The sequence below is a fragment of the Biomphalaria glabrata genome, chromosome 12 (genome assembly GCF_947242115.1).
Source record: "Biomphalaria glabrata chromosome 12, xgBioGlab47.1, whole genome shotgun sequence".
In the NCBI taxonomy this organism is placed as follows: Eukaryota; Metazoa; Mollusca; class Gastropoda; family Planorbidae; genus Biomphalaria; species Biomphalaria glabrata.
In genome coordinates this window covers 27,850,173-27,876,899 of record NC_074722.1, presented here as the reverse complement: position 1 = coordinate 27,876,899, position 26,727 = coordinate 27,850,173, and the positions used below count along the sequence as shown (strand labels likewise).

Sequence of the window (26,727 nt, the reverse complement as noted above, 5' to 3'; positions counted from 1 at the left end):
TCCAACAATTCATTTTAATAAATTAAAACCTTAACATTTGAACTAAAAACACAATGTACGTTTTGAAAATCTGTGATCGGGAGCTACGATGGCTAGAATTCAAATCATCAAATTGTTCAATCCAATGCCCAACAACTTTTATGTGATGTTAAAAAATGTACAAGAACAAGCATAAGTACACAAATTCTAAGTGAAAGAAAAGGGTTAAGTATAAATAATCAATGGACAGGCATGTGACAAGCCAACAGAACAACAGAAGGAAAAGTATACATCAACAAGTCTGGTGGAGTTTGAATAGAAATATCAAACTGTGTAATTAACAGAGTACAATGTAAAGATATTCAACTAGTCTCCTGTGTAAACTTTGACAACACAATAAATACATTCCCTTATATCTTTGATAAAAAAAACAAAACAAGAGAAGGTTGTTGAAAAAGATTAATTTCAATAATGTCCAGCATGACGAGCATTGTAAATGAAATAACTTTTGGTTTCCAAATGCTGCCCACTGTCCAAGAAATCATTAAAAATACTACTCCAACGCAGAAGTGATATTAAATGAAGCCTAACTGAAATGATTAACATCCCCCCCCCCCCCCCCCCGGCAAAAAAAAAGGTTATGTTGATATCATCTGAACTTTAAAATAAGGAAAAGTTGGTCAAAATGAAAGTATTCATTGAAAGAATGTAGTCAACGTGAATAACACAAATACAATGTTGTATCAAGCTCATGTTTCAACGCTAGGGAGAAGTTCAGTTTTCTTCCTCAGCAGAATAAAATACATTTCTATAATATTTACAAAAAGTACAAATCCACATGAACAGGTTTAAGATGATCACTTTGTTCATAGAATGAACAATCACAACTGAATGGAAGATTATCAGTCAACAAAGCAAACAACATTTCCTCCCCTTAAATAATCTGGATTAGTGGAATAATCATATATCTACATTAACTTTTTATACACAGTATATATATTTATATAGCCTTTACAATGTTGTGGCTTGGATATACTAATACAACAGTAAAATATCAATATACAAGAACTTCAACCAAACATCAACAGAAGTAGAATACAGTAACAAGTGGGCTCTGGGGTAAATGTAGCGTTATGATCTTGAGATATCACTGTCAAACAAGGAGAATGGTTCAAAGAACATTTGTAACCTTTTTATCTGAAACACAAAAACTAATACAGACTATACAAATTAAAACCTAAGAAAAACCACCACAATTCAACTTTTTACTGTTACATTCTCCTTATCAAATACACAATTAACTTTTGAATTATGTAATTAAATGAGTAGAATAAAACTTCATAATTTACTCATGTACTTAATTAGGATATTGAGCTAAAAAACAAGCATCTGTATTTACACAATTTTTGTTTTGTTTTTCACTTACACAAAAACAAATCATTGCCAATATTCTTCCCCAGAAAGTTGTGAATAGATCCCTTCAACTCTTTTGATCTTCTGGCTATTGAATCTTATAAATTACAGATGTTCTTTCAAAGAAGAAGATAATTACATACAATAAGTATTCATGTATACTAATCCTAACCTTTACTAAGTCATTCATTTTTGTATCTAATTCATGGAAACCCAGTAGGGAAGAAAGAGCACATGTACAATAATTAATTTTTATGAAATATTATTTCTAAACTGTCACTAGTTCATATTGAAAAGCAAAGCCTTTAAAAAGACACATCACTAAAAGAAGTTGGTTTTAAAATAATTAAGAATTGAGTGAAATATGTGCGCATCCATGTGAGATACCAAGACTGTTGTCTGGTGATGGACGTAACAAGAAGAGAAACAACAGTTTACTGACAGAGTGCTGTCCTCTAAGTCAGTTCTCTTTTCACAGTGATGTGACTCTTGGCCTGCCATGCTGAAATACAAGCAATCAACAAATCACATCAAACAACAAATCACATCAAGCAAATGACAGTCTAACATTAGTTCCAAAACAAAAGGACTTGTAGAAACTTTGCAGCAAAAAAAGTTGAGAACATTTGGCAAGAAAACATAATGTCATTTTACCTGTTCTTTACAATAATACTTCACTGCTTCCAAAAAAAAGTACTATGTTCAACTTAAAACATTGAATGAAGTTCAGTCACCATACATTCACAAATAAATTAAAACTGAAGAACTTTAATGGAGTGATTATGGAATTATTTCGGAAAACGTTATATAAATATGGACACTAACATATAGATCCTTAAATGTCACCATAACCTTGCAGTCTATAAGTGTAGTGGGTTATTAATTTAACCTGTTCACTATTTACAGTCTATAAGTGTATTAAATTAGTAATTTAACCTGTCCACTCTATGTGAATTGTTTGGATTATATTACAATATCTCCAGTTAATACTTAGGTCCATGTATAGATGTATACTCATACTCACAACTTGCCCCATTAACTAGTTTGTGAGAAAAATAGATTGCATGCATGTTCCAATGTTTCTCATAAAAAGGTGGGGGTTGTGTCAGCAGGAAGATTCCACTTAAAGCTGTCCATCTCAAGGCCAGGGCTTTTGTTGTTGGGGGCTTGGGGACCACTGAAACCAGAATTGTTTGAGAATGTTTTGATAGGCTCGGAAGTGGCTAAGGGTAATGATGAAGAGTAGTCTCCTGTCAGAGGAGATGTTCTCACAGCTGCATTCAAGGACCCCATTTGTAAAGATGAGTTTGAGCTGTAGGCAGCCAGCTGATTGTTGGTTGGGCTGAAGGCTTGACCAGAAGGTGAGCTCACTGGCAATACTTGATTGGACAACTGGCCTCGCAAAGACTTCCTTGGGGCAGGCTTTGGCCTTACAGGATTAGACTGGGGTTTGACCATGGCTGAGGGTTTAGCTGCAACTGAAGGTTTTTTGGGGACAGTAGGCTTCTGAGATACTACTGGTTTCACCGGTACTTGAGGAGGAACACCAGATGATCGGTTCATCAGTGAAGATTGACTCTGAATTGTTTCTTGTCGTCTGTTCTCATCATTATAGTAAGAATGACTAGTAGAATTGTTCAAAGAATCTATTGACTTGACTGTGCCTGACTGGGGCTGAGTTCTTATCTCTTGATGATATGAATTTATTTGAGGTAAAGCTTTATTTGAGTCTTGGTTGTACTGGCCGTATGGGTTCTGAGTAGAATGTTTATTGAAATCTTGTTGGCTGTATGAGTCAGTGATATTCTGTGATGGAAGTTTAATAACAGGAGGACTATCTATAGTCACATAGGCCTGATTAGAGGAAGAGTTTCTAGTTGTGACCATGTTAACCTGAGAACTTCTGACATCATTAGTAGGTTGAATATTCACATTTTGCATAGTTGGCCCCCTGACAGTTGAGGTATACTGTGAAGCTTGCTGAATATAATCAGCATGACTAAACCCAGAGCCCTGTGGGTTATAACTGGAGGAAAGCCCTGGAGATTTGAGAGTTACAGTTGCAGGAGCCTCCACTGTTCTATAGCTTCCTGCCGCATAGCCATTCGAAGAGTAATTATTGTTAGTAGTATATGGGGCAGGTGAGTAGTTAGACGGGGGGTTGAGCAAGGCAAGGCCATCACCACTGTTACTTCTCCTGTACAAGTCAGAGTTGCTTACCCCTGACAGGCGAGTACCACTTTGGTCCATGACTCTGTCACTACCGCTCGTACTACCAGACTGACCCGCAAAGTCTGCGCTGACAGAGGACTGATAACTGGGAGAGTCGATGCTGTTTCCATTGTAAGGAAATGAAGAGGCACCAGTACTTCCTGTGATCTGTCTTTGCTGATTAAGCGGGGTCTGGCGGCTGTAAGCTGCTTCAGAAGGGTGACTTACATGGGACTGCTGTTGCCCATATATCTGACCTGAACTTACATTCATCTGCTGGGGGTATGGCAAGCTAGTAGATGACGTCTTCCTGTATGGATCAGACTTTTCTATTAGCTGTTGAGCATGTGCTGGTTTATCATAAGACTCTGACTGCTGAGCTGTGAATTGCTGATTCCTAATGATGTCATTCTGTTTTCTGTATTGATCCGATACTGATTCCTCGCGATGAGATGATTCTTTTCTGTGTTCGCTGTGTAATACTTGCATGGGCTGAGAATATGATCTTTTCCTATAGGGTTCATCTAAGCTGTCTGGCCTCTGAGCTACGGAAGGAGGCCTGTACTGGCTGGCATGATGACGAAGAGGATGACTGGCATATGATGTACGGTGACCAGTATCATATGTGTCATCAAACTGAAACAAACAAACAACAAATAGTGAAAATGACATCTAGACAACAGGTTGAGCTAAGCAAACAGTGTGTTTCTTTTACAGAAATAAACTTAACCTAATAGCTCCTATTTCCGGTTAGGAAAAAACCACCCAGGTCCTAAGCAAAGAAGGATAACCCCGCATTTAAAAAAATCCTAAAAAAAAAATATTTTGAAAAAAATAATAAAATTTAAGGTCTAGAACTGATAAATAAACAAACAACTTTAAAAAATAGAATGATATGTGTAGTTTAAAAAATATATATACTTTTAATACCTTTAGAAGATAAAAAAAAGCTTCAAAAATACTCATTTTCCCATGTGGGGCTAATTCAATGGGGCTATGGCCTGTTTGTTTGAAAAATTATTTAAGCAATAACAATCTTCCTGATTGTACAAAAAATAGAATCAGTAATTTCCACAATGATTTGTTATCACCCTTGCAATGAGACTAGAAGAAATCTTCTATTTAAAAAGTTTAAAGCAAGTATATTGAATAGGGGATTTTAGAAACATAAAATGAGAAAACGTTTCTGACTGCAGAAGGAGCTAATGGGTTAATACTTTCTCGTGTCTACAGAATATACCAAGCTTGTTCTATGCTGTCCTTCCTCTAAAAAATTCAACAGTCTTTTGAAGTCAAATTTATTCAATGCTGCTTTTTTAAAGAAATCCTGAAATTGTACACAGACTTTTAAACAACAAAGATTTTTCAAATCAAGTTTTACCTGATCAAAATGACTTTGCTCTTCTGCAGTTACAACATTGGGGGCCCAACTTTCCCCTGTCATAGGGAAAAAATCCTCAGGCACAACTGTTATTGGATTGATCTGACATGATTTGTAGAAACAGTTAAATTTTGCATAGAATTTAAGTCATGTACATCTAAATAAATTTTTTTTTTTGTAGTATATATATATATATATATATATATATATATATATATATATATATATATATATATATATATATAAAAGACAACACATCCTAACAGCAACAAGAGTACATTGAACATCTAGCTAACCTTTCCATCCATTAAATCTGAGAAATACAAATCTTGAAAAAAATCTAGATCCTGGATCACATCCAAATTACTAAGACGCTTGTGGGGACTCTTGGTTAAGAACTATGCACACAGACCAAAAAAAACCCAGAGAAAAGACAAAAAAAGATATAAAAATGTCAATCTGCCTTAGTATTCATTCAATAAATTATCGTTGTTTCAAAATAAATGCAGCTGTTTACTGAAAAAATGAAGACCCACCCTGTGGATGACATCCTGAGCAGAGTCACTGATGTGACTTGGGAGAAGGTAATCACATTCAAACACTTTCTGAGCCATGTTGGTGTGAGTGTCAGCACCATCTACTGGATACTGAAATGAACAAAACATCTGATGATGACCAATGATTTAGCAAAGAAATTCTAATTGTATTATCACAAACAAGATTTCAAATACAATAACATGGCAATATTTAAAAAAAAAATAACAGCATAAAACTGTTTCTTAAGTCATTTGCAATTATTTCATAGCAAAAAAATACTATTGAGCCATATTGTTGGGCTCCTTCAGTAGTAGAACAACTATGGTTCATCTCATACAACAAGCAAGATGAAAGCCTGGGCATTGTTTATGGTAGGAACGATGTTACCCACACAGCAGTTCCCCCTCTCCAAGCAGCTGATGTGACCAAAGCAAAAACTTTAACTTGGGAAGAAAATGATGTCACTGTAAAATGTAGTTCGAATGGAAGCTATTAAACAAAATAAAAAGTCCATTTATAGAAACTCACCTTCCCAGCTAACATTGCATACATAAGAATACCCACAGACCACCAGTCAGCAGCGTGACCATATGGATAGACAGCCAATACTTCAGGTGCTGAAAATTAACAGAAATATAAAAGTTAGTTCATATGTTGTTTTTTTTTACAATATTTTACAATGCCATAACTTTCAGGACGAGGAAAAAATGTACATACACAAAATAGAATGATTTAATTTAATGTTTTTACAAGATGTTGCAGGACAATTTTGCAGAACTATTTCTTGGCTTGTCTTCCACATGACAGGTCTTATTGAATCCCTGTGAAGAATGGGATTTTGAGCTGGATAATTAGGATGCTCCACCCATTTCTCATGGGTACCCAACATATGTTGGTGAAGTAAAGAGGGTTGGTCATCAACTGTCCACCTTGGAAACATGAGTTTTACATCATCTGTCCCCATAGATTGCAATATCTGAAAGGGGTACCATTACCTCTTCTTTTGTCAACTTGAATAAAACATTATAAAAGTCATGAATCTAATTTACAAAAGAGTCTAGTTATATAATTTGAATACAAGTTATTTGTGAGTCAAAGAGCCTGGTGTTAACATCTTTATAACTACAAGCTTTGATAATAAAGAAAGGAGTAAAAGAAGTTAAAATGTTAAGCTGTTGGCATTCACTGGACTACAATGACAGTACAAATACTGACCCATGTACTGAAGAGTTCCACACACTGTTCGTGTTTGCTCTCCTCCATTAAGCCACTTGGCTAAACCAAAATCGGTGAGTTGAATATGTCCTTTTGGGTCAAACAGAATATTTTCCATCTGTAAATAAGAACAAAGTTTGATGATACCAACCCTTTTTTTTTTTAATTTAAAGTAGCTATTAAATTTTAGAATCTAATGGAATGATTCTATTTCTACTGTACCTGAAAAAAGGATAAATCAATAAGTCTGAGAAAACAATTGTCTGTTACCAACTAACCAGTGATAAACTTTAAAGTAAATGGATCCTAGAGAAAAAGTTAAATAAATTGGTGTTTTTTTTCAGACACTTTGTGGTTTGTTTTTTTTAAACATTGAATTTGGTTTCCATATTGTGCTTCTTTTATTGGTACCCTTTATATAATATTGAGGTATAAAAACAAATGTTTGCAGTGAGTTTGACCATTGGAAAAAAAAAAAAGCTAAACAGTATTTGTATATTAAATATGAATTCAAATGATGTATTGATTTCGTTTTCAAGCTTTTAAATAATTAATGGAAGGGGTAATTTAATATGTATGCAAACTTATAGGATTTGTTGGCTAGTCACACTTGTTCAAGATAATAATGTTTAAAAAAAATAAAATAAATGTCAACAATGCAGAGAAACAATTTTTTTTTAAAGTGTTTATAAGAGAAGGACTGCAGTGAACACATATTTGTGAAAGGAGGCTTTCAGATCCCAAAATTGTGTTTTTATTTAAAATATCTGGGAAGACTTAAGAAAAAAGCTGCTATAAAAAAGAATTGTTTCATTTAATTCTTCTTAGCAGTTTTCAAGAGATACAAATAATAGCTATTCAGGAAATCAACTACTGTAATTTCTAAGTCTGGATCTGTGTTACCAAACTAGAATCTTCTACACCATATCTCTAACTAGATCTGGTATTCTAGTCTAGATTACTGTCTTTTACTTTTTCCAAGTCTGGATCTATATCACCGAACCACAATTTTATATAATCTGATTAGATGTATACAATGGTCCAGGGTGTATGTTAAACGCTAGTTAGACTGACCTTGACATCTCTATAGATGACACTTGCATTGTGAAGGTAATCTGTAGGTTAAAAAATGTAACTATTACTATCACATTTAAAACATATTATAATGGGAGAACATGTTTTTTTTGAAAACAACAAGTTGAAGTACTTAAGTACCAGTCTCTTGAAAACAAGTCAAAGTACTTAAGTACTAGTCTCTTGAAAACAAGTCAAAGTACAAGTCTTATGAAACTAACAGGTCAATGTGCTAAGCTTTAAAGTTCAGGTATTATAGTCTGGGAAAAAATCAAATGCAATGATAAATTTAAGAAACACATCTCAAAGCTAAAGAACAAAACATTCTATGAATGCATTATAATTTTCTTTAATTTCAAAACTGTTAAATCAGGAAAAAAATTAAGGATTTATTAATAAATTGACTAATTTATTTCATTTAGTTTCTTCTAAATATAGACTCAGGATACTTTAATAAAACAAGACCTAAGGAAGTCATTAAATTTTTAAAAATCTAAAACCCTTCTAATAAGTGTACAAGTCAATATTTTTACATAACACTTAAGGCTTCTAATAAGTGCACAAGTCAATATTACACTTGGGGGTTTGTAGTTTTAATTGATTATAATAAATATAAAATAGTTACATTGAAGCAGGAAAAGGAATATCCACAAATTAAAATAATGATACAAATTTTAAAAATTATAAAATAAAATAAGATTAAATATTAAACAAGGGTTCACCTATAACCATAGAGATCTCTGCTATGTATAACCTGACCAAATCCTCTGGGAAAGCTCCATGGAAAGTCCAAAGTGTAAACATGTCACCATGAGGAACATAATCCAACACTAGCAGCCAAAAAAAAAAAATATTTAAAAAATTTTGCATAAAATTTCTTTTTTTTTTGTGTGCCTCTTATTCAAATAAAAACATTTCTTCACAATGATCAAATGTTGACATTTCTCCTCAGGACAAAACTTAAAAAAAAAAAAAAAAAAAAAAAAAAAGAAGACACAGGCCAAAACAAACTCTACCTCTCAAACATTCTCACTTAAAACACACACATACTGGTATTGCAAAACCTGCTAACAAGTTTAAAAAAAAAAAACAATGAACTTACCTATATACAAAAACCTCTTAGACTGCCAGTATTCATGAGCCTTGACAATAAATGGATGTTCACCTGCCATTGACTGTACAAAATAGACACAACAAGAAAAACATAAAAATACTTAAAAAAAAACAACAAACAAAGCTTATACCAAATGTAATTGTATCAATTAGTTTGGATCAGTCATGTAATTAAATTTGTTATAAATCTAGATCAACAATAAATCTGTGATTAGAAATATTTTGATCAATTGTTTTTGTTTAGCGATATTTAATACTTTTAGCTTTCCCAATAAGCTATGATCAGCTGGAATAAGATGGGGGTAGAGGGGGAAAGAGAGAGAGAGAGAAAGAAAGGGATATCTGGATGAATTTTAAAGTAATTTTTTTTACAGCATTTATAAAAAAAAAGGAAACGACCTAAATTCAAACTCATGGCTCAAGCCACCTCAAGCCAACATGCTAATCACTCTGCTAGTGAGGTTCTATAAAAATATAAGATTGTATAGTTATCTATTGTTTGATTCAAACGTACTTTAAAGTGGCAACCTATAAAGGGGATTAATTCAGCTTCACTTCATTCGAGATACCAAACAAGATATTTAAATACCAATAGTTAATTAACTAATTGCTTAATTATTTATTTTTTTTTTACTATTCTTGTGTTGTCAGTGAGTTGATATAAGCTTTGTAAAAAATACATTGAAATTATTATTATATTATATATATTATTTTATATAGCGCTACTTTCATGCTTATAGCATGCTCAGAGCACTTTTGGTCCAATCTCTTTTGTGGACCAGTGGGGGGTAGGGGGTATCTAGGAGTTGGTTTTCCGTGCTGCCTTTAGGCGCTCAGTAAACACAACTCTGCCCGAGTCGGGTGTCGAGCCTCGAGCCCCCTTCTAGGTAGCCAAGCCAAGTTCAAGCGCAATTGGCCTCTCGACCAATCTTCCCACAATAGAAAACCCAGACTTGTATTGTATACAATTATTCTCAAATATGACTTATAGAAATGCTATTTCATTTAGAACTCACAAAATTACAGCTTTTATTTTAAGTTTAAAAAAAAAAATAAAAAAAAATAAAAAATTGTTAAATATAGATCTAGACTAGTGTCTCTCCCCAATATCGCTTGCTGTAATACGACTGAACCAAAGAACTCTGTCCCAATGAACACACAAATTTTATTCTTTGTTTAAAAACACATTATGTATTGCTCACTCTAAAACTTACACCTGTGAGCATTCACAGCAAAAAATTATTGCTTTTATATAACGCTACTTTCAATGCTTATAGCATGAAAACTTATAAAAAATAAATTATAAAAAATGTACGCCAAGTTTAAAATTAAATCAAATGATTTGCAAACAAAATCCAAGTTAGTAAAAGATTCAAACTGCAGCATTATCACCTGAATGGCTGCTTCATCTTTACATTGTCTGATGGCATTTTCCTGAAGAATTTGAGCCTTGTCTAAAACTTTCATTGCATAAAAACGTTTTTGATCTTCTCGTTGCACTTTGATGACATTTCCAAAAGCTCCTTTAGCGATGACATCTATGACCTAAGAGGAAACACAAAAAATAGGCCTTGTTAAAATTTGTCAAAGTTATAGACTCTAGATAAAATGCATTTCAATTAAAATGATGGTTCCAACGTTTTCAAGTATAACAATCAATAAATCGTATGTTCTTGTAACAACCCATAGACTGAGTCCCATTAAAAATAGCTTTATCCTACGAATAGTCTGAAAGTAAACATGAATATGGTGAAATTAAAATTTTCTAAGTATTTAATTTTAATGCAAAATCATTAGTTAAATTACAGTGAATACTCCAACATGGCATGTGCCACAAAAGGCCCTGACAACCAAGTCCAGCACCTGGCATGCTTGTGTGGCTTAGATTTTGAGCCTGGTAAATCTACTTTAAAATGGAGCTTATCAGCTTCACAGGGAAGGTGTATCTGAATTTCAAACTGCTTCTGGCTTGCTTTGTGCTGGCCACATGACACCCTGCTTGTTAACCATTGGACAAAGAAACAGATGACCTTAACATCATCTGCCCTATAGATCACAAGGTCTGAACGGGGAACTTTACTTTTACTTTATAATCAAAGGTAAGCATCAGTATATGATCATGTAGCAAAGCAAAAGATCTGTCCATCAAACTATTGATAAACTCCAAGCAATAAGGAAAGCCAAAGGGACTAACATTTAGTAATATATAAGCATTTTCTTTCACTTGTACAGTGTAACGCAGTACTATAATACATGCCACTAATACCAATACAACCCTTAGGATGGATGTATCACAACATAAATTTTTAACTACTCTAATTTCCAGTGGCAAATGACTAACTTCTCCAAAGCTCTACAATCTTCACTTATATGTATCAACAAATCTTAGGCTCTTATAATGAGCCATTAAAGAATCTGTACACCAACAAAAGGCAGATGACTTACTTCAAAATCCAACTCCTCTAAATCTCCACGCAGTGGGAATTCTGGCAGGAAGACAGCGTCTTCTGGGGGTAGTTGGGGCAGGTCTTCTGAGAGATGTTTCTGTTTTTTCCCAGCACCTTTGTTTGGCTTGCCAGGTCTGACTTGGTTTTGGTTCAGTCGTTGCTGACTAAGTGACTTTTCTTTAGAAAATGAGACTTGAGCATCTGGCGAAAGTCTCTGTTGATTCAAACATTTTATTGCAATATTTTATAAACATTTTTCATGTTCATATTCTATATATGAATTTATTATAATTACACATTTTCTTAAATTTTCTTTTATAAATGTGAGAATGAAAATTAAAAAAACATTTTGACTTTTAAAATTTTTATTTGACACAAAAATTTATTGTTAATTGAAGAACCTTGATTTTTAAACTAAAAAATAATTATATACAATATCTTAGGAAACACTGTAAGGAAAACTGTTATAAAACACAATAATAAGCTTAGAGTTCTCAGCAACAATATGGTTTTCAAAGAAATAATGTGAAGGTAAGCATATTTCCACTGTTATGGCTGTAAGTCTGTATGGTTTTACATGTTTAAATGTCCCTTTAGAATTGAAGATTATTATTAACCCAAACTTCCAGCAGGACAGCAGGAGATAGCAACTGGCAGGGTTCAAACCCAAGACTATTGCAAACACAGCTCAAGATGAATCTTGAAAAATTCTGTCTCCATTTGGAGACAAAACTAAGCCCACATTGTTGCATAGCTAAATGGTTTTGACTACACATAATATTTCAGCATTAACTGTGAAAAACTATTTAGAAGAATAAGCACTTTAAACATTATGACAAATGTTGCGGATATTGGTATCTCTAAATTATGTCATTCACTTTGTTCTTTCTTCATATTTGTATCTGCCTTCCTATACAACCTTTCAGCATGGGATAAAGCAGTTTGGTTGCCTTAATCTCCTCAAACATAGAAAGTGATGAAAACTGTTATGAAACTAAGTAAAGTGAATAAAAAGCAGCTTTTCTAGAGAGGCAAGTATTATAAATGTTCAGCAGGTCAGTGTTGCATAACTGTGACAACAGAATCGCACATATTTAACTTTAAGAACATAGGAAGTCACAATTTTTTTTAAAGTCTTCATAGTTTGAGGTGGCTTTTTTATAAATGATAAGAAAATGATCAGTTATTTTAACTACAAGTTAAAGTTCATTTACATAGTGACCCGCCAGTCAAGCAAGTGATCTTTTGACATGTAGTAGATGATCAATCAGACACAACATAAATGTGATAACACATGTTCTGGAAAATAAAAATTGGGACCAGTGAAATTTATTCTTGTGGAGTGTCAGAAAATGCCAACTATGTCTTTCCACTCTATAATGATGCCCGAATAGGACACTGGCCCCAAGACACTCCTTTAGAATATAAATAGATATAGAGAGCTGCCTGATCTGGAAACCACTGCACAGTATATATCAGATATAGAAACCCTCCATCATGATAAGGAGAATGCAATAGAAAAAGACCAGATGATCTTTAGAAGTAATATGTGATCTTCAAGACCAGATGATCTTTACAAGTAATTTGTGATCTTTCAGCATACTTCTTGAATGAATGTTTTTTACACTTCCTCTTGCTTGGGAGTGGGCAGCAGAGAAAGATAAATTTAAGATACACACATCTTAAAGAAGTATTGACATATTGTAACTGTTGCTCTAACTGTCTCAACATAGTAAAGATGAACCACTTGCACAGTCTTTCTGGTGAGGTACATTCTATTCTAAAAGTAAGAATTAGATTATAATAAATAGACTATTATTCAGTGGTGTAGCAAGGTACCTATGGGCACAGGTTCAAGAACATCTTGGTGGGCCCCCTCCAGCCAATAAGACAAAATTTTAGTGCTTGACAAAAAAATAAGTAATCTTAATGTAATGGTACATTTTCCAAAAGACATTTTACCTTTTATTTATAAGTAATAATGTTGATTCAGTTAGAACTCCATATAAATAATAAGTTTAAACAACTTCTTAACAAAGTTAAATGACTTAAAAGTGTTTGAAATGAACAAACAAATGTTCTACCTAAGTTCTCATGTGGGCCCCAATCGCCCATGAGCCATAGCCCAAGCGCAATGAACTCCTCGCGGAATGGTTGCTATGCCCACAGTTGTGTGCCGGGGTTCAATGAACCCCTTCAAGCCATGGATGCTATGCCACTATATTATCTAGATCTTAATGAGACAAATCTGACATAGATCTAACATTTATAATACAAAAATCTAAATAATATTTAATAATATAGAATGCCAAGAACCTATTTAACTATAATATCTAGAGAGAAGTCTAATTACACGATATAATAACTGAGCAGAGTACAAACCTGGGGTGTAACATCAGGAACTGACTGCGTCTTTCGCAAAGGTGTTTTATTATTAGTATTTCCCATTTTGAAGAATTATTTTTATTTACATCTACTATGATCTACACTCAAGACAGTCTGGATTACTGAGAGACTACCCTAGACTTGAGTGTAAACTAGAAGACTTGACTCAAGATCTATGTTACTAGATCAACTTTATTAGAGTTTAAAATTCTACAGTATATTATATATACAATGAACAAATAAAATAGACAATGTACATCATATTATTTTAGTTATTAATATATAGATGTTTATTATATGCCAAGTATATCTATTCTATATTCATATGATATATATATATATATATATATATATATATAGATGGTAAGATTTTAAGACTTGTTCTAGATCCTAGAATCTATGAATAGCATGAATCAGAATTATATCATAATAATAAATAAACCAGATTCTAGATCAACTAGTTTGAACTAGATCTAGTCAATTTAGATAGACCTATCTATCTAGAATTTAACTAGTCTTATTAGAAATATATAGTATAGATCTAATATTATGATACTGTCAATACTGTAAATAACATGAAGATCTAAAATCAAAGTCTAGAAACTCTAGATTCTAGATCTAGTACTATTATTGTAATACAAATAATAGTATTAATATTATAAATATTGCTTTTTTTTTTATAGATCTAGAACTTCTCTTCTGCCACTTCTGGTACATCTAGATCTAGTAAATCTAGTAGTACTACTAGTAGATCATAGATTCATAGTAGATCATTACCAAGATTTATTAGGTAGGAAGGTGACTAGTCACTAGTGTCACTAGAATACTACTACTAGAGTACTAGTACTAGTAATACTAGTATCTAATAGTATAGTTGCACTCAAGTTACAGTATTATAATTACAGTATTAGTAGATATAGATTATAGAGGATCTAGTGACCTAGTCAACTGCGACTGGTAACAAGAGAAGTATTAGTTACAGTAATATAGATCTAGACCTAGTATAGTCATAGTTATGATAGTACTACACTACAAATACAATAGTCACTAGTGTAACAATAGTTTAGTAGGCAGCACTAGGAATTTTCAATTTATTTATTATTTAATTTTAATTTAAAAATAAATCTAGCCGATTCTAGCCTATTAAAAAGTGTAAATACAAACTTTTTAAATTTATTTTTCTAATCAGATTAGTAGATTTAAGTAGATCATTAATCCATGTCAATCATGATTAATTGTTTTAATATTTAATGTAACTAATAAAATAGATCTATCTAATCTTAATCTAGCTAGTAAAGTCTTAAAGTAATAGTTATACTCATGTAGAAAGTTAAGTAATCATCAAATCGATAAGCATCTTAGTCTTATGATCTAGACTCTAGACTATTAATTATTTCTAATCTACATTATACATACTCAGACTCATGTCTCAGATACTGTACATTTTGTACATACTCAACTGATAGTGATATGTGATACTGATTTAGTGATTATACTACTGACAAGTGGCATACTTAGACTTACTACTCAGTCTACTGACTACGTTTAGTTAGGACAGTAATTGTGTGTAAACAGTTAGGTCAACTTAGGTAGACTAAGACTAAGGCTAAGGAACTAGATCTAAGTCTAAGTCTAGTACTAAAACTAGTTTCTAGATAGATTTAAGTTAATTATTTAAGTCTTAAAGTCTATTCTAGATATCTAAAATTCTAAATCCAGTAGTCTGTGAGTAGATCTACATTTATATTTGATGGCCATTTAGAGTTAATATCTAGATCTAGAGAGATCTAGAACTGTTCTAGATTCTAGATAGATATATTCAAGTCCTACAGGCTACAGGAAAATAATAATACTGGTTACTTCCTTTTCTTCTCTGTGAAAGTTTAAAATTGCTTTTAGGTATCCTTAGCTATCGCACCTACAGAGTGCTTTGTTTGAAATGCAGACTATTTACACTACAGGTTTGACCGCTGAGAAGGATTTCTCTCAACAGACAGGCGTAGATCGGGAGCTCTTCACCTCTAATCCTGTTAGAAGGTTCCACAATGTATATGACCATTACTGTGTTGTGTCACACCAATCCGCTGTTAAATAGCTGCCTGGTTGTGCGGTTTGCGCGATGGACTGTCGTTCGGATTTATCGATGGTCGAGGGTTCAAACCCTGCCCGCTCCCATCTCCCGTCGTCCTCCTGCGGGAGGTTTGGACTAGGAAGTAGACTATCTTCAACTCTAAAGGAACATCCGAAACATGTAAAACATTTTAAACGACGGGATTCGAGACCGTGCTATTTCTTCTTCTTCATCGTTCTCATCGTTATGTTGGAGTGTTCATATGACTTGACCAATACATGAGATGAACTGCGCAGTGTTTTCCAAATCAGGGAGCTCTCCATATAGTTTTCTTTCTATTGGGGTGATTTGGGGCCAATGTCTTATACGGGCCTCTTGGTAGAGAGAACAGTTTTGGAGGACGTGGTCGGCATTTTCTGGTGATACTCCACATGGGCAGATTTCACTGGTTCCAATTTTGAGCTTCCGGAACATGGTTGTCGCATTCTGTTGTGTCCGGTCCTGAGTCGAAAGATTAGACGTTGGTCTTGTCGGGATAGCTTATAGTAAGCATCATCTTTCTTGTGATTTGGATGGGAGCTCGTCCATTTCTCATTTATTTTATCTACAATTAATTTCTTCATTTCTTCTGGATAGAGTGCAGAGTTTACTTGTGAGTTTGTTCTCCCACTCTTGGCGAGTGTGTCAGCCTTCTCATTTCCTGCTAGTTGTATGTGAGCTGGTATCCATTGAATAACAGTTTTTTTGCTGTTGTTGTTGAGCTTTGTAAGTGCTGTTCTGAGGTTTTTAATATAAGGGGAATCAGAGTTTTGCAAGCTTTGGAGGGTTGTTTTCGCGTCTGTTAGAAAGACAATCTGACTGTGAGTGGAACTTGGATGATTTGCTAGCATGGTAGCAGCTAGTGCTAGTGCTTCCCTTTCTGCTCTGTGACTGTCAGAGAGCTCTCCAGTTGCAATGGATTTTTCTAGTTTTCCTCCATCTGGCCATTCGATAAGTCTTCCAGCTCCTCCATTTGTGGTGGCTTTATGGGATGAGCCATCCGTGTAAACTCTGATCCACTGATTGCTAGGGTAATTGGTATGTAGAAAACAGTTCACTATTTCCTTGAGCTCTGTTGGTCTGTAATCAGATTTTCTTTTTATGTTTTCAATATGGTCCCTTATAGTAGGAAGAGGGCTTTCGTCCCAGGGTGGAGATTCATTATAGTGTATCAAGGATTCCAGAGTAATTTTTTCAAGTTGGTGTTTCTTTTTTAGGTTTAGAGATTCCTGTATGAAATTGGTCCTTTTGAGACGGTTTTTTGTGCCAGTTTTGTGGATTTTTGTTCTGAGTGGGTGCCTCTCCAAGGTTTCCAATTTAGTGAATTGGGAAAGGATTTTTATTTCTCTTCTTTCATCCAGAGAGATCAGGGCAGCGGTTTCCTCCATAGCTCTTATGGGTGTTGTTTTGATTGCTCCTGTCATTATCCTTAGACCAATATTTTGAACCTTGTCTATTTTTCTTAGGTTGGTTTGGGCTGCTGAGCCCCATGCTGTGGCACCATATTCTAGTACAGGTCTTACATAACTGGTATAGGTCTTTTTCAGGATGTTGTGATTAGCTCCCCAATCTGTGCCAGCTAATTTTTTCAAGAGGGATAGTCTCTGGATGCCTTTACTCTGTGTTTTATCTATTTGGTTTTTCCAGGTTAGTCTCGGGTCATAGGTGACTCCAAGATAAGTAGGGCTGTCATTTTTTTCTAAAGCTTCCTTATCTAATGTTAATTTTATTGTTTGTTGTTTTGTTGACAGTGAGAATATGGTATATGTTGTCTTTTTTGTGTTAATGGACATGCCCCAGTCTTTGGACCAATTATTGAGTTTATCAAGAGCATCTTGTAATCGAAATTTCGATGTTCCTACATATTCTTCTGTGCTAATTAAGGCAAGGTCATCTGCATACATGCTGCTTTTAACTTTTCTGGACCCCAAATGATGATAAATTCTTAGATACGCTACTGTTTTTGATTCCTGTGGTTTATGATATATATATATATATATTTATATATATATATATATATATATATATATATATATATATATATATATATATATATATATATATATATATATATAATATATATATATATAGTTCGTCCATCATGGTTCGATGATGACCACTTTGTCATCCAGGGGGCTGAGGGCTTTGCACTGGGATTTTATGTCTCCTCATGTGGTCCGGAATGTTCGGCTGCACACTGGGCAGATTATTCCAGCTGGAGCTAGTGTCATTGGCCTTGCTTTTCTTCTCTGGCGTTTTTCTTCTGCCAGCGTTGTTCTCTTTTCCTCAGCAACCTGTGCGCCAGTTTTCACTGCGCGACGCCATGATGCTCTGTGCCTCTGTCTCCCAGTTGGCTGGGTCTATGCTGAGAAGCTTTGAGGGTGTCCCTGAAGCGTTTTCTTTGACCACTTTGCGAGCGCTTTCCTTCGCTTAGTTGGCCATACAAGAGTCGTTAAGGGATACGGCGGTCTTCCATTCTGCAGACGTGTCCTGTTCATTACAGCTGGGAATGCATCAGGATTGTGTGGATGCTTTTCAGACCCGCTCTTTGAAGAACCCTAGTATCAGGTCTTGCATTTATACATTTACTATTTTTCTTAGACATTCTGTACACAATGCATAGAGCAATGTAGGGAGGATGACAGCTCGATAGATCCCTAGCTTTGTATTTTTGGTGATACCTCGTCTGTTCCAGACGTTTTTAGACAGTCTGACATAGGATGCACTGGCCTTGGCGATACGCAAGTCGATTTCATTATCGATCTTTCCGTTTTTGGAGAGTGTGCTGCCAAGATATGTGAATCTGTCCACTGCGTTTATATCATGTCCATTTATCTTGATGCTTGGATCCGAGTAGGCTTTCCCTGGAAGAGGCAAATGTAAGACTTCAGTCTTTTTTTGTGTTAATGGTAAGGCCAAAGTCTGATTTATCATATATATGATGTGTGTATGCCTTTATACATAGGCAGGGGTGAACTTAGCAGTGCGCGGGGCCCTGTGCGAGTGGTAAAGGTAGACTATATAAATGGCCTACCATGAACTCATCACGCTAACGGGCTCATCCGTCTCTCTCTCTAACCCTGTAAAAGTAACAATACAGTATGTCCGCCTCTAAGCTGTGGGCCTTATTTTTGCTACAAAAATAGAGCATTGCGTAGGCAACGTATCTACATTACGTAAGTACATTATGTACTGTAGTGTAGGCCTAATTGTTCTGCATTAACAGAAGCAAATAGAAAGGAACACTCGCGCACTACTAATATTATATGTCTCCTCTCTCACTCTGCAAGTCGACGCCAATAGGACGTTCAGTAAGAACAAAGTGTGCTATAAGAACTACAGTGGTCCATACACTTTCGCAGACCCGACTTTTACGGAAGGGCTATACCACGGGTTTAAAAAAAAAATAATTTAAAAAAATACTCCCGCGTTATGTTTATTTTATCATTTTTAACACGGCATATTGGAAAAAAACATAATACGTGTACGTCATCGCCAAACTTTCTGGAAGCTGATTGGCCGAAATAACTGTACAGGCACATCAACTGGTTCAATACAGGCTAGGTTACAGTACCAAATAAGGAATCCTTCTCATACACCCTCAACCCTTTTTTTCCATTGCAGACTAAATTAACAGTATGTTTATTATATACGCAGCAATTCTTTTTATACTGTAATGCGACATAACAATGCTAAATGACACATTTAAAAATTACTGAACATTTTAATGAATTTTTAAAAGAAATTGGAAATGGTTATCTAGAGGTTTCAAGTGTTTGGGGATGTACTGTGACACTGTTCATATCCGAAAATAGTGTAACTATATGAAATTAAATACCGCGCAAATCTGACCTTCGCGTGCGTTCTTAGATCGTATCACCAGCAAAAGTCAAGAAAACGCTGTATATTTGTGTATTAATTTTTCATTTTTTAAATCAATTTTTCATCACTACTTTATCACTACGCATTTTCCTAATAAAATTCGTTCGGACGTCGATGTTTAAATACAAAATATACGCTTTGGATTGGTTGCTTCCACCTACGTGTTTTTATTGTGAACTGTTCAAAGATGATAGCGGCAGGATAGCCTCTTACAATCGGCAGGTCATTAGATGTTGACTTTACCGAAACTGAACGGTATTTCGAAATAAAAAAATGAATGTAAGAGCTTAAATGACAATTGGCAAGTTCGTGTCAATAAAATCTAATTTCGCGGCGGGCACCCCTCAAGCGCGCGGCCTGGGGTGGCTGCCCCACTTGCCACTCCCTAAGGCCGCTACTGTACATAGAGTTAGGGTTTACTGGGCGTTAGGTTTAGAGTTTTGAAATAAATTCACATATGCCTATATATATATATCCCACTCAAAAGCTGTGGATTTGCTAGAGCTTTTGTGTCATTTCAATGAAGATTGCACCTTAGCTGGTCTTGATAAAAGCTGATCTAGAATAAGGGGGAAAATGTCTTCGAAAATTAATATTATTATTATTTTTTTTTTTTTGCTTTTTGTGAATACGTCTACATGAAAATTTGTCTTGTTTCAGAACTATAAAAATGTTGCAAAGCTTTGAAAAAAAAACAACGTTGGTGAGAAAGAAGAAAACAGAATTAGTCCTATTATCTATTATTTTATTTTTTAAAATTTTATTTAAAAGTGTTTAAACTTACACTGAAAGTTCAAATAGTTATATATTTGCAATAAAAAAATCTAAAAAGTTAAAAAAGGCTAGAAAAAGGCGACTAAAACAATGTGCATGGGCTCAAAACTCATCTCATTTGTTCTACTCATATTTATATAAATAAATAATAGAAATAAAAAAAAATTATTTAAATAATTTGCATCAAATTCATGCCAGAGAATTGAAATGCAATCGTTCCTCCTCCAACATACTAAATATATGGAAGGGGAGACCCAATATAAAAATTGTTTAAAATATGAATAATTAGTCTACAAATTGTGTCATTTCTTTATAAAAATCCCCCCCCCCCCCATTTCCAAACCGCCTTCCACTGGAAAGGTTAGGTTAGGTTAGGAAGATGATATATGTAATATAAAAACGTGTGTGATTTCTTTATGAAAATCGCCCTTTGCAAAGGAGGGGGGGGCATTAGGGAGATTTGGGGGGTGGGGTATATATGGTGGTCGATTACCCTTACCGACCCCCTAGATCTGTCTAGGAGTTTAGCTGACATGGCCACGAAAAACTGTGTAGAGATGTTAGTGAATTAAATGTATTGAAGCAGTCTAATGCAATCTAGCTTGATACTGATTAATACATCCTGCTTAATATCGTGAATGTGTGTTTGTAAATTGTAACTTGTTAGCTTAGTTAACTATTTTTGTTTTTGCATGCTGTACCGTGTGTATTGTATGCACTTATTCGCGGAAATAGACAATTAGCTAACCTGATGTTAGTTTTGGCTGCATTTGGTCTTGCAATTTTACTGTAGTTGGCAAGCGGATGTTATCAATGTTACCGGAAGTAGTGTAGTAAATTAGATCTAGTAAATATTTTGTTATTGTCTCCACAAGATACAACTAGGTTCTAGACCTAGGGAAATATGGTAACAGAAAAATTGAAAATGGCAGATTTGTATCTGATAGTTTGGGTGTTGTTATGTATCAATATTTTATTAGTTAGTACTGAAGAATCTAAGAACGTTATAGAAACTGATCGTTATCATCACCAAAATGATCTGTTTCAACTGTTTACCCAATTGAAAGACAAGTATCCAAATCTAGTCAAAATTCACAACGTAGGCACAAGTGTACAAGGCAGAGAATTGCTGGCAATACAGATAACAGATAAAGTAAATGAACATGAGCTTGGAGAGCCTATGTTTAAATATGTTGGTAATATGCATGGCAATGAGGCTGTTGGTCGTGAAATCTTGATATTCCTTGCACAGCATCTTCTTTCTAAGTATGAGGAAGGTGATCCTAGGATCGTTGATCTTGTGGACTCTACAAATATTTTTATAATGCCTTCTATGAACCCTGATGGCTTTGAAATGGCAGTTGAAGGTGATTGTGGAACAATGACAACTGGTAAAGGTGGTAGAGAAAATGCTAATATGGTAGACCTTAACAGAAATTTTCCAGACCAGTTTGGTGGAAATTTAGATAACATTCAACCTGAAACAAAAGCATTGATGTCTTGGATTGAAGAAAATCCTTTTGTTTTGTCTGCTAATCTTCATGGGGGAAGTGTGGTAGCCTCTTACCCTTTTGATGATTCTGCTAAACACACGTCTTCAGGATACTATAGTGCAGCACCTGATGACCAAATTTTCAAGCACCTTGCTAAGACATATGCAAGTAACCACAAAACAATGTTCCAGGGAAATTTGTGTATTGGTGATAATTTCGCAGATGGTATAACTAATGGAGCTTATTGGTATGATGTACCTGGTGAGTGATATATAGCTATTTTATAGATATATATATAATAATATATCATTATATGTATTAGGTTTTTAGTTGAATTTTTTTCTTAATGAACTGATACTACTCCAAACATTACTAAAGTTACTTATATATATATATATATTTGTCAAAGGAATGTTTTTAGTACTATAGGTGAAATCAAAGTGAGATTTTCTCTTGGTAAAATTATATAAATATCAAATAATTTGATAATGTGTTAATCAACTTAAATTTAAACTAACTTCTTTGGTGCTTTGTTGTTAAAACAACTTGTTTGGGCTCTTTCAGGTGGCATGGAGGATTACAATTATTTACACAGCAATTGTCTTGAAATAACCCTTGAGCTATCATGCTGCAAGTATCCTTTGGCCAAAGAACTGCAGAATGAATGGGAAAACAACAGGGAAGCATTGTTAGCATATATGGAAAAGGTTGGTCTTCACTTAATCCCATATATATGTATCATATATATATATATATATTATAATAAATACATTTTACAATTAATAAGTAGTTTTTGTTAGAACATTGTTAAGACACGATCAGGAATTTGGCATGAAAAGCTATTAGTTTATTCTAAAGATTAAGTTTTGACTTAGTGACAAGTGATGTGACTTCAAACAAGACTAGGATTTGAAGTGTAACAAAAGTAAACACAGAATAGTCTTTGCAGCTTTAGAGAGAGGTCGGCTTTAGTTTCTGGATTACATACATTTAACTTAGCAACATTCGGCTGTTTCCTTCATTACACATTTAGCTTCTTGTTTAAGATCATTTATCAGCAACGAATACCTTTATATTGTTGGCCTTTTTTTTTTTTGCTTAAGTGTTACCCCCCTCCATGTAGACTTTCTTCACAACTACAGCATGGAGGCACCTAACAGCATGTCTGATTTAGAATCCTATACATTATTTTCTTAATGCAAAGTTTTTACATGCTCTTGGGAATGCATTGAACTCTTACTTTTTTTTGTTCAGGTTCACATAGGTATTAAAGGATTTGTCACAGATAAAGAAACTAATCAACCCATACACAAGGCTAAACTAACTGTTGATGGAATAGACCACCAGATTACCACAACTTCATCTGGAGAGTACTGGCGATTATTGGTTCCAGGTTCATACACTATTCGGGTTATGGCAGATGGGTAAGAGCATTGTTTTCTTAATTTCAATGGTTTTGGACTTGTATGAGAGTGAAGTTTAAAAAAGGATAATGACACTGTCCCATATTGTGCTGTTGGTATAGTCAGAGTTATATTTTTGTTTGTGTTTCAGCTATGATGAAAGTGTGCTGTCCGATGTCCTAATCTCTAGCGGCAAAGGAAGTCAAGTCAACTTTACTTTGAGTAGATCACAGCGGAGTCCAAGGTAAAGAGCAACAGTACCAACAACTATTTGACAATCTAGCAATTATAGTGTTTTGATAATTTGATAAAGTACACTGAGTCATATGTCAAGTTGAAAGTATACTTCAAGTAATTACTTTAACTTTTATCACTGACATGTAATCTAAAACTATCTAAAGATATTATTTACAGCAAAATGATAGGATGATTGTCTTTTTTAGTAAAAAGTCTCTAATCATATTTTATCATCCTGGTTGTTCTCTAATACACATTAATTTACGGATATTTGTGAACGGAAGTGGTGGTATTTGTGAGAGGTTTTACTGTTGTTTGATACTAATAAAAAAAAACTTTAAAGAAATGCAACTCTGCTCAAATTAATTCCCCAATTCAATTATCACTGCCTAAATGAAGATTATATACAAAACATTTTATTATGATGCTTTGGCATTTTTTTTTATACATTGGTACAAAACTATTGAAATATAAACATTTGAAAAAAAAAGTATATACAATATTTAAAAACTAAAAGCAGCTACATAAATGATTCATTTTTATTTTCTCAGCCAGCAAGAGAGCTCTTCTGACTCATTGGATACATTAATTTCCCTTGTGAGCTCATTGCAAGATTACAGGTAAGCTGTATTTCTGAGAAGGTTACAACTGATTCCTTCACTGAATAAATCTGTCTTCATTTCATTTAGATTCACTTTATTTTACATTTGCTTATGAATGAAGTTCAGGAAGGTGAGTGATGATTATTTATTATTATTATTATTTTTTTGGCATTGGCTAGAAGGTCATTTAGGGGTCCAATGGCTGTATTAATCCTGTTTTTAATTTTATTTGTGGTGTAGTCTTTGTAAGTGATACCTAGAGACTTTCCATAGCATCTTAGATCCATTCTTGAGATCCGCAGGTTACATCAATTCATGGCTTACAACTGCAGGGTATTTGTCTAGTGCTTTTCTAGAGGTGATTTTCAGCCTCTTAAGTTGTGATTTTGATGAGTCAGCAGACACCTTTGTAGATAAATAAAATAGAATAAATCTTTTTTTTTTTTCCTCTTTTTCTTGCAGCCATCACGCCTCAACAAACTTTAAAGAGCCAACAGAGTTCAAGCATCACAGCAATGAAGAAATGTCTGCTTTCCTGCATAAACTGGCAGAGACATACCCCACAATCACAAGACTTTACTCTGTAGGCAAATCTGTGGAAGAGAGAGAATTGCAAGTTTTGGAAATCACAGATAACCCAGGAATACATGAGCCTGGTAATCATTCTTTTATTTTACTATACAATAATGTTTGCCAAAAATTTTTTAATGACAATAATAATTCTAGAGTAAGTGTAGCCTAATGATAAGTGATATGTCCCCAGGATTATTTGCTGCCTTATTGAAATTGTTTTGGGTTTCGGATTGCTTAACTTTAATAACATGTTATTTCATAATTTGAATAAAGTTTAAGACCTACTGCTTTATTCCATTTCTTGCTTAAAAACAAAGAAAAAACTATTATTATTTCAGAACATTGTTAAAGGGAGATCACTGCTACGTCAAGTATATGAAAAAAAAACAAACCCAGTAATATTTTGATTAATTTTTTTGTGTGTGCAAAAGATTACAGTCTTGCATTTTGAGTTTTGAGACAAATTTTTGAGTAAAAGTACCAAAGTGAATCTCAATATAAAATATCTTTACACAACAAACCTTTACTGTTATTTCTTATAAACATTTTAGAGTTAGATCTATAAGAAACCATCTTCACCCCACCTATCCCTTAGTCTTTTGGACCATATGAGCACTTTCTCCATTCCACTCTGTCTTTTGCCTTAGTTAGAACCTCTTTCAATGGCAGGCTCGTCCATTATCTTAAGTTGTCTTCCCCTCGCTTTTTGTCTGCGTCTTCTTCTTTTTCTTGGTACTGTTCCCTGAAGGCTGCGAAGATCTTGTAATGTGTCCATAGAGTCTTAGTTTTCATTTTTTTTTACAATAGTTAGGAGGTCATCTTGGGGTCCAATCGCTTTAGTAACCCTGTCTCTAAACTCTTCATTTGTGATACAATCTTTAAAAATGATACCTAGAATGCTTCTGTAGCATCTCAGTTCCATTGTTAGGATCCTTCTCTCTAGCTCTGCAGTCAGTGTCCAAAACTCCCAAGCATATAAAAATGTTGCCATGAACAAGGATCGCATCAGTTTGACTTTGGTGTCAAGGGCTATGCCTTTGTCTTTAAGCAAATATCTTTCAAATAATACATTTACTACTTTTGTAAAAATAATTTTCCTTATAAATATTTATTAGTCTTTTGTGTCACACAAGTTTGCTTGATCACTTTATACTTCTCCGAGCTCGACACTGCTTTGCTGACCTTTTTTTGTGGGCAACCATCAAATACATAGTCACAATTAGGTTAAACTCTTTTTTTTTTTTTTTTCGCAACTAATTTCAGGTGAACCTGAGTTCAAGTATATCGGCAACATTCATGGCAATGAAGTTGTGGGAAGAGAGATGCTCTTACTGTTGGCCCAGCTTTTATGTGAGAACTATGGGACAGATGAACTGATTTCTCTCCTGGTCAACAGTACACGCATACACATAATGCCCAGCATGAATCCAGATGGCTATGCCAAAGCCAAAGAAGGTGATATATATATATTTCCCTTATCATATATCCTATCCATATTTTATCTGTTTGCTTTGGTAAAAATTTAAGTTTAAAGATGTTAAACATTGTTTTACTCTTTATATTTTATCTTAAAGCAGCCATTGTATACTTAATAACACTTAGTAATATTTACTCAAGCGAGTCTCATGTCTTAATTTAAAATAGATATTTGATATTATTTATGTTTAAAAAAACTTAAACAGTTTCTGTGAAAAAGACAACACCGAATTTGTGTTCTATTATTTATGTAAGAGTTATCAATCAACTGTCTTTCCTCTTGAAGTACAGAGTAGTCCAAGAATCAGTTCTATGCCTAGTATTATTCACTATGTATACATAATCACTCAGCAGTGTCATACTGCCAACTGGCATCTTATACCACTTTTTCACACATGACTCACAGTTATATGATTCCTCAG

General features: G+C 34.2%; 2 protein-coding genes across 3 annotated transcripts in view; one reads left to right on the top strand and one right to left on the bottom strand.

The window, feature by feature from the left end:
• Positions 1–591: 591 nt before the first annotated feature.
• LOC106059225 (ribosomal protein S6 kinase-related protein-like) lies at positions 592–14,084 on the bottom strand. Of its 2 annotated transcripts, XM_013216789.2 has the most exons (13): positions 13,753–14,084; positions 11,369–11,584; positions 10,316–10,468; positions 8,913–8,985; positions 8,533–8,640; positions 7,811–7,851; positions 6,737–6,854; positions 6,050–6,138; positions 5,521–5,631; positions 5,281–5,382; positions 4,985–5,086; positions 3,613–4,239; positions 592–1,894 (listed from the first exon to the last, which is right to left on the bottom strand). In XM_013216789.2, the coding sequence occupies exons 1-13, from the start codon at positions 13,816–13,818 to the stop codon at positions 1,865–1,867; spliced, it is 1,836 nt and encodes a 611-aa protein (XP_013072243.2). In that variant the 5' UTR covers positions 13,819–14,084; the 3' UTR covers positions 592–1,864. The 2 variants fall into 2 exon arrangements, with proteins under 2 accessions (XP_013072243.2, XP_055862523.1); XM_056006548.1 differs by lacking the exon at positions 592–1,894 and having other exon boundaries at positions 2,460–4,239.
• A 7,253-nt stretch (positions 14,085–21,337) lies between these two features.
• The window catches only part of LOC106059226 (carboxypeptidase D-like), a 36,770-nt gene continuing 31,380 nt past the window's right edge, over positions 21,338–26,727 (top strand). The window contains exons 1-7 of the mRNA XM_056005643.1: positions 21,338–22,275; positions 22,579–22,721; positions 23,269–23,438; positions 23,569–23,661; positions 24,206–24,274; positions 24,719–24,912; positions 26,093–26,284. Coding sequence (XP_055861618.1) covers positions 21,426–22,275; positions 22,579–22,721; positions 23,269–23,438; positions 23,569–23,661; positions 24,206–24,274; positions 24,719–24,912; positions 26,093–26,284 — 1,711 coding nt within the window. The 5' untranslated portion in view covers positions 21,338–21,425. The remainder of the gene's footprint in view (positions 22,276–22,578; positions 22,722–23,268; positions 23,439–23,568; positions 23,662–24,205; positions 24,275–24,718; positions 24,913–26,092; positions 26,285–26,727) is intronic.